At 39.9% G+C, this 9,300-nt stretch overlaps 1 protein-coding gene across 1 annotated transcript in view; it reads right to left on the minus strand.

Annotated features, from left to right (window-relative positions):
* Tm9sf3 (transmembrane 9 superfamily member 3) overlaps window positions 1-9,300 on the minus strand; it is an 81,783-nt gene that overhangs the window by 66,845 nt on the left and 5,638 nt on the right. Inside the window, exon 4 of the mRNA XM_023709033.1 lies at window positions 476-671. Within this exon, the coding sequence (XP_023564801.1) occupies window positions 476-671 (196 nt within the window). The remainder of the gene's footprint in view (window positions 1-475; window positions 672-9,300) is intronic.

Consider the following 9,300-nt stretch of genomic DNA (forward strand, 5'->3'; position numbering starts at 1 on the left):
CCACAGGGACCACGGTTCAATCCCCCAGCACCACATGCCAGCCAGCCCCGCCCCCTGGTGGGCTGAGCTGGCCACACACACACACACACACAAATAAATTTAAAAAATAAAAAAAAAGAAAAAGAAACTGTTCTACCAGTTTGATTTGAAACTGTCTCATTGCTATTTGTCTCTCAATAAAATTATGGGAAAAAAAAAAGAAGTGCACAAATAAAAGGTAAAACTAACGTAGTCTCATGCCTCCAGAAATTACGAACTTATAAAGGCCTTCCCTGCTTTGTATCTAATCACTGAAGGGTTCACTAGAAAACACTCCGGAGGAAGAAGTACACTAAGGGAGCATAGTGTGTTAACAATTTACTCTGCTAAACACTCTACAATATACACAATAGCCCAGCAGCACAATGTCAGTAGGGCCGAAGTTAAGAAGTCTACAGTCTAACTCATACTGTAAGAACTATTAAGATTTACTTACCTTTAAATTTTATATCCAGACCACTAAATTCCAGTTCAACTCCTTGAAGTGCTTCTCCTAGAGTTTCATGGTAATGACTGATACTTTTTTTTGACCCCACACAGAATGGCAGTGAAAAGTACTTATACGTCTCTTGGCGATTATGGTAGGGCCCAACAGTGTTCATCCACAAGACCACCTCTTCTTTATCTTGATACTGAAACAAGAAAAGCAAATAAGAATACACACCCACAAAAAACATACAGCAGTCTAACACACATTAAGGAACTATGTTATCTGTTCCTAACAAAAGTGTATTCTCAGTGTTCAAGAAAGTATAAAATAAAATACTGAATGCTTAAACCTCATGATCAATGTACATTTGTTAAGAATCACACTATGAGGTCAGGGATATAGCTTAGCAACCAAAATGCCTGCCTGGAAAGCACAAGGTCCCAAGTTCAATCCCCAGTACAAAAAAATCAAACTCTGATTTTTAAAATTATATCTTCTAGGTGTGGTCTCAGGACCCCGCTTTTCTAAACTTTGTTTTACAAAAGACAGTGTTCAAACAAAGTCCAACAGTTCATAAGAACCGTTTCAAATATAAAGAATATACCATTAAACAATGGTAAACTTAAAACCAACGTAATTCACTAGGCTAACATGGTCAAGAAAGGAGGAAACAAAGCCAACAGTTTATCCCAAATTTCATGTTAATTATTAGATTTTTAAAAAAATACTACTGGCATGCATAAATAAAGCCTTTACTCTCTAGCCTTTCATACTGCAACTGGTCAAAGTTTACTGAGAAATGACCAAAAACAGGAAGAAAAGACATTTGGTGAAACCCCCCACAAATCCATCCAAGCCAATATTTCATCTGCTACCGCTTAAAAGACATGCACTATGAGCACATTTCTCTAAGTAAGTATGACTGTCCATCAGTAAAAACCATATAGCTAAATATGGACTGCAATCTAATGACCTGAGGTACATAACTTTACCTTTCCAAGGTCTGACTGTGTGATCTGCTAGATTCCTCTATCTCTACAAGTTTAAAATCCTTATAATTATATAAAAACCAATTACCTAGTAATTTACAAACTAGTAATTCTAATTAGCAACATTAACCTAAGCTATCACAAGAAAAATTTAAGTCAATGAATGGCGTGCATAAGTTAACCCACTAAATAATTATTTCCACAGCGCCAGCAACTGTGTTTATAACTGCAACTTCAGCCCTGAACAAGACACATTCCTTGTTCTACTGATGTCTAAAGGGAAAGATGAACACTGAACAAACCATTGCAGGAAGGCAGGCTGTTTTGGAGGAAGTAACAGAGGAAACTATCCAATTAGCCCACTATGGAACCCTTAATCTTTCTACACCAAGTATTGCATTTTTGGAACACCTATAACAAGAGAAGTAACACTTTTTTCATCTTCAAATTCTTATTCCTTGGATTTTTCTACATAGCATATATAAATTTCATGCAAAAACTTGAAACATTGCAATCTTCAGCATACATGGGTTAACTCTCTTGTTCCACCTAAACTGATCAGGGGCTGGGGAGATTGCTCAGTGGAATAATTGCTTGCCTGGCAAGCGCAGGTGCCTGAGTTCTATTCCCATTTCCTAAAAAAAAAAAAAAAAAAAAAAAATACATACAACTAAACTGATCTGTCTATCTATCTATCTATCTACATTTATTTTTTTTTAAGTTTTTTGGGGGGGAGGGGCAGAACCAGGAATTGAACTTACTCTACTGAGCCATCTCCCCGGCCCCTTTTCTTCTGTCTTTGTGGTGTTGGGACCAGAACCCAGGGTCTCACACATGCTAGGCAAGCATTCTACCAGGGAGCTCAAAAACCCCAGCCCTAAATAAACATTTTCAATTCAAACCTGACATTCCTAAAATCAAACTCATCGTATCCAAATGTATCCTTCGGCTTATCCAATGACACTGCCATCCTCTCTGACATGGAGAGTCAAACCTCAAGACCTCTGTGCCCAGCAAAAGAAAAACATTTCACTTGTCTCTTCCTGGTAAAGGCCATCTGCCTCTTCACTTTGATTCACACTGCCATTATCACCCTACAGCCCAAAACTAGTCACCTTGTTTTCAAATACAGTACTGTAAATGTCTCACTGACCCATACAGAACATCAACTGGTCAAGAAGGAAACATACTACCTCACGTTTTGAACACATGTAAGAACCAGCAGTGTCAGGCCTTAAGAACATAAAGTAAACAAACACCCTCTGTTCTTTTAGGATATTCACTATCCACAGTGGAACAAGTAAATGATTAACAACAATACAGAAATTCAATGAAGAGCTACGCTAACAATAAAGGAATGATTAATTCTGCTTTCACAGAGAAGGGTCAAGATGATGGAACACAGAAAATTATAAGCTGCTTCAAGAGCTTCAAAAAAATAATTGTAGGTAATTTCCATGTATGAAATAATCAATTAAAGGCATAAACATTAATGTAGCTGTGCATCCCCGTTCATAACGATTCTTTCTGCAGGTTGATAAATAATGTAGGTCACCACTCCTCCACCCAATCCTCAAGGTCATGGAACAGTAATCAAAGTACTACTTTCTGCTTAAAAAAATAAATAACATTTCAAAATTCTCAAAATAAAATGGATGTGGTAGTGCACACCTGTAACCCCAGTACCAGGGAAGCTGGGACAGGTGGTTTCCCCCAAGTTAAAAGCCACCCTGGGCTACACAGTCAGTTCAAAGTCAGCTGGTCAGCCTGAACTACAGAGGAAGACCTGTCTGAAGAAAAAAAAAATTTTCAAAACACTGCCCCAAACCAACCACTATGAAATGACCAGAGTTGTGGGCCAGGGAGTTAGCTCAGTGGCATAAATGCCTGCCTGGCAAGAGCAAGGTCTAGAGCTCGATCCCTGGTACCAAAAAAAAAAAAAAAGAGAGAGAGAAATAAGAGAATAGCACTTGAAATTAGACCACTGAATAAAACCAACCACTAATGAGAACGTTGCCGTGAATCTTCTTAAGAGTCTGCAGAACATTACATAAGTGGGAAAAATAAGTGCAAAGATGCTTTGCTTACAAAACCCTATCACACACTCCTTTAAAAATAGACATACAAAATTTTGAACTTAAATATTTCTTTAAATTATGGCATTTATACAAACATAGGGCTACAAGGCGCCAGCCAAATAGCTCAGCAGATTAAAGTGCCTGCAAGTAGATGTGGGGGCCAGTGGTCCTGCTGTGCTGGCCCTGCCCCTGCAGTGTGCTGACATGGCAAATGAGACTGGGTGTGGTGGTGCATGCCTGTAATCCCAGCTCTTGGGAGGCTGTAAGCAGGCAGATCACTATGAGTCCAATCTAGTAGTGAGACCCTGAACACCCTGTAGACCCTTCCCTAAAATACAAAAAAAAAAAAAAAGAGATACCAAACATAAGTCTACAGCATTTAAGTACTATATACAGCATGTGTTTAACCACACATTGTTAAGTTACTTAGACATTCATAAAACCTTAACCGCCTAAAGAATTGTGATAATACAATGTAAGTATTATAACAAAATTCATATGATTTTTTGGTTTAAGATTTTGTCTGGGCTGAGGAATGAAACAGTAATTACAAATATACACATACAGAGTTTAGGGTGAGTTTCGAGGTAAAAATAATACTTGCTTACTGCTCTTGGATGCAGACCCTGGTCAGACATAATGAACTTAAATGTTTACTTTCATCTCAGACCGTGACTGGCCCTGACACAGTTCCCAAGACAAGGTCAAGAGAACTTTTTTCTCAAGAAAATGTGGTTTTAAAACATCCTGAAGTTAGAAAATACCACAGGAGAGTCTTTACACAGCTTTTTAAGGGAAAGAAAAACAGTATTTTTTTAGGGGGCAGACCAAGTCCCTCACCAACACTATGGGAAGTGAGTGGCGGTAGGACTCTTCCCTCCAGAAGGTCTCTGGTTTGAAAGGCTAATTCCCCTGCAAACCTTCCAGGAAATCCTATCAAGCTCTTCTTAAATATGTACTTCCTTGGAAGACCTTCTAGCTGGTTGGTCAGTAACACTAAGATGAACATTTATAACTTACCTGCCAAGTATATCCAGAAAAAGGGAGCAGGATTTTGAGGAATCAGAGCAGCACAGCGGGGACCCCTGAGCCTGGCAGTAACTACTTCTACTGAGGCCCCTGGGGAACTGGCCAAAGGAGAGAAGGCCAATTCCAGCTGCCTTCATCCTTCACCTACTTTTTGGACCTCATAAGAATTGCACTGTTACACTCAACTTAGGGACTGGCCACTCCAGCCGGAAGTATTATAACACTGTCTTCCTTTTATGCTTCATTCCGCTTTGTCATCCCCCTTAAGTTATAATGCCCTCCTTTCTCAATGAGTCTACTTACCCTTCAGTACTGTTCAAATCTTCCCTTCTCAAGTCCTTAGGTAAAGCCTTAACTGACCAATACCTAACAAGACATCATCTCACTAGCTTTGGTAACAAGACCTCATTAGCTGACATTTAAAAAAGTATAAACCACGGATTAGACATAGATCTAAAGTCTTTACATGAGCACTTAATCTACTCAAAATCTTGAAGGTAATTCTACTATTTCTACCATTTTATAGATTACAAGAAAGAACACGCAAGAACAAGGTGTTAAATAAGACGACCAAGATTATATAATTAATCAGCATCAAACTTGTAAGTTTAATGCTAGTTTTTCAAGAGCAAAAAGCTAAATCAAGGAAATATGAAAAAAGTAGGAGTACAAACCAACTAAACAATTTTTCTATCTGAGCCTTTAATCTGCCCTAAGGAAAAAGCCATCCTAAGAAGCTACTTCTACCCTAACCTTTTCCTCAAGAGGTCACCAACACTGGCCCCTCATTTAAATCTGTGCAGGCGCTGGGGGCAGGGAAACCAAGATTTCCTCAACAGAGGTCAGGAATTAATTTTCTCAGAAGAAACACTTCAAGAGCTCCTCCTGCTATATTACAAGATCTGAATAAAGAAAGCATAACTTACATTGCCTAGCAAGGGGTAGAAAGACCAGCATAAACACCCAAACGCCCCTGTTCATTTGCATGAAGGCAACACGTTTATTTTAAAGTATATATGAGTGAAAGCAAACTCCAGTTCTGAAAATATTTCAAGTCAAAATTTCAAAGCCTTTTAATTATTTAAAATATTTCAAAATTCTAATACAGATAAATTACAAGTATATTTTAATAGCCTCTTGAGAGAAGTGTTCTCAAAATAACTTCGTACCTAAATAAAATTCTAGTCTATCACTGAGTGCAGCTGAAAATAGGGCAATGAGTTATGACAGACAGTTCCTAAAAACTAGATCTATATTACAGCACTCACAAACTCACAAGATAGTTTATTCCCTTTATAAATCTTTAAAGTAACTTTCCAGAGTTCCCAGGTTCAGCTGGAGGTGGTGGTGCACACCCATAACGCCAGCATTTAGGAGGCTGAAACAGAAGGATCACAGTAAGCTTGAGGCCAGCCAGAACTAACTCCCAAGAGAAATAAAGACAAGCGGTTGCCACTTGCCGATGTAAAGCAAACAAGCCATATTCACCTCACTCAGTGGCACACGCACACAAAACAGTTAATGGTGTGGGTCAAATACACTACTACAGGTGCAGAAGTTCCAAGATTAACAGAAGTACGACAGTCACAAGTGAATGGGATTCTGGACCTCAAGGACTCTCCTTCCATAGGCATGTCCAAGACTCTGCACTTGAAATAAGTAATAGCCTGGCTTGCTTCACTGTGGTTTAAGCAAGAGTCTCATGACCAAGATGATATAATTAATCAGCATCAAACTTACAAGCTTAATGCTACAGTTTTTGCAAAAGAGCAAAAAGCTACATCAAGAAAATATTGAAAAAGTAGGAGTACAAACCAACTAAACAATTTTTCAAGTCATTCAATATGCACTGGCTAAATGGTTGTGCCAATCCTCCATGGCTAAGGCATGTGACAGACTGGAGGACCGGACAGGAGGAGTAACTTTGGGATCATGTTGAGGAAACAGAACCCATAAGTCCCACGCCTACAGTGTAAAGCATAAAAGGCCCAAGATTACTTTGCCCTTGATTACTGGTGCTTCAGTGTTGAGAGCCTTACATATTCCTGTTACGGAAATCAAACATACAAGACATGCAGAAAAAACAAGGACCAGAAATCAGTAAGGTTTGTTTCTGTGACCTTCGGCAATCCACCAGGGTTCCAGCAGCCATTAGGGAAGTGAATTTTTAGACCGGGCATGGGGGCGCACACCTGTAATCCCAGCGCTTAGGAGGCTATAAACAGGAAAATCACTATGAGTCCAATCTAGTAGTGAGACCCTGAACACCCTGTGGACCCTTGCCTAAAATACAAAAAAAAAAAAAAAAAAAGGAAAGTGAATTTTGGATTAAATGATCTCAAGTCTTCCAGTTCTAAAGTTCTATGATTCTTAAAGTCATAAACCTCATTGGCTACAATACTGTCACTACGCAAAGCTGGAAATTTTTTAACTAAGTCCTTTGGAATGTTGAGACACATAATTTAACTCTTGATTTCTTGTGCTTCAACTAAACACACATAAATCACATCCTATATGCCTACCTTTCATTTACTATGAAGTCTTTTGATGACCTTTAAACAATTCAGAGCCTCTTTCATTAAAGCTTTCAGGTTAACTTGGTATGTCCTGGAATCCACATATAATTCTTTTTTCAATGATAGGATTGAACCCAAGGCCTTGTGCCTGTCATTCAAGTGTTCCACCATGAAACTACAGCACTAGTCATGATTCAACTTTCAAAAATTAGGAAGGGCCCGGCAAGCACAAGGGTTTGAGTTCAAATCCCTGGTTCAGCAAAAAAAAAAAAAAATTAGCAAGGGCATATTTTTTTTTTTGGGGGGGGGAGGTACCAGAAAATGAGCTCTAGACTCGCTCTTGCCAGGCAGCGCTGTGCCACTGAGCTAAATCCCCTGCCTCAGGAACACACCTTTTCATGCTCTAGGTACACATGTATGCTTTAGTTACACTGAGAAGTTCACAGCATGTTTCCTTCTCATCATTCTTCTGAAAACATGACAAGAACTTTAAATACCCATATAAAATATTATATGAGTCAAATGATCAGCTGAATCCTAACAGTAGATAGATCCAGTAAAAAGGGAGAAAAACTGTTTTGTGGAATGGCAGGAAGTACCTGTCCCTTCTCAGGACAGCTACAGAATTTGAGGAACACAATACAAAATAAAAATGCAGGATTCTGTTCGAACCTAAGAATTTCAGGATGGTGGCAGCAGAGCTTAAAACAAGCAGTATTAGGGCCACCAAATAGCTCAGCAGATTAAAGTGCCTGCTTAGGCAGACACAGGGGCCAGGAGTTTGATCGCTGGGCCTGCAGCGCAGGTGCTGACCCCGCCCACAGGGAGCACTGGGACAGCAATGGAGGCTGGGCATGGTGGCGCGGAGCCTGTACTCCCAGTTCTTGGGAGGCTGTCAACAGAAGGATCATTACAGGTCGATCTACACAATGAGACCCTGTAGACTCTCTAGACCTTGTCCTTAAATACACACACACACACACACACAAAAAGCAGTACTATATATGACGTCAAATCACGCCATTTTTGTTAATGAAGTTAGCCTTGTCTCTTTTTAACACTAACCCAAACATCTCCTTAGTAACAACTCATTATATAGCTAGACTAATCCAAATATTTCCTTAGCACTTAATACTATTATCAATATAGAGACCTACTCAGTTTAATACCAAGTTTTTTACAGTCCTCGCTTTAAGATAAAGAGTAGTATGGCATGTTTGATGAAAATGGTTGACTAGAGCTGCACGTGGTGGTGCTCGGGATCAAACTCTGGTCTCTGTGCTTGCCTAAGCAGGCACTTAGTCTGCTGAGCTATCTCACCAGCCCTTAGTTTTCTTTTTATCTGCAGGCCCAGCACTCAGGAGCTAAGGCAGGAGGATAGCTGTAAGTTCAAGATCAGCCTGGGCTACAAAGCCAGCTCAAGGCCAGCCTGAACTACATAGCAAGATCCTGCCTAAAAAAAAAGACAGTGGTGTGGTTGACTAACCAGGCTGGTCTTCAATTCCTGGCAATGCTCCTGCCTCAGCTTCCCAAGGGATTAAAGACAGGGTGCACTACCATGCCCAACTGAAAAGGGCCAAAACCTACCTCTCCCACTCCTAGGGGTATGGCTTCATGCAAGTCTATCACTCTGACCACAGCTTCCTCCTCTGTAAAGAATGTAAAAGCAACTACTTCACAGTATCATTAATGTATGTTTAATGAGTTAATACATGTAAAACACTTAGAATGTCCAGCATATAGTGCTACGAAGACAGTTTTATTTTCTTTATTATTTTTTAAATGTATTTGGCAGAGGGTCTCACTATGCGGCTCAAAATTAGTGATCCTCCTTTTTTCAGCCTCCCCAGAGCTGGGATTACAGGCCTGCGCCACCACGCCTGGTCTTGGTGGCCCGCTCAGTACACCTGGAAGGCTGGGCCTGGACAGCATGTGGTACAGGGGTATCAAACCTGGACCCTGCGCTTGTCTGAGCTTAGTCTGCTGAGCTATCTCACCAGCCCTTAGTTTTCTTTTTATCTGGAAACAGTTTTCACAGAAAGTTAATCAAAAGGGCAAGCTTTAGCTTCTGAAAGCTGTTCCTTACTTAATAACTCAATTCCACAAGTCTTTATTAAACATCCGCTTAGTAGCAACCTTCCCTTGGCAATTTGTCTCCTCTTTGAGGATTATTCTCACTAGCTACTTCTACCTTTTTGCTAAGAGGGAAGAAGAAGAAG

The sequence above is a fragment of the Octodon degus genome, unplaced genomic scaffold (assembly GCF_000260255.1).
Source record: "Octodon degus isolate 3935 unplaced genomic scaffold, OctDeg1.0 scaffold00010, whole genome shotgun sequence".
Lineage (NCBI taxonomy): Eukaryota > Metazoa > Chordata > Mammalia > Rodentia > Octodontidae > Octodon > Octodon degus.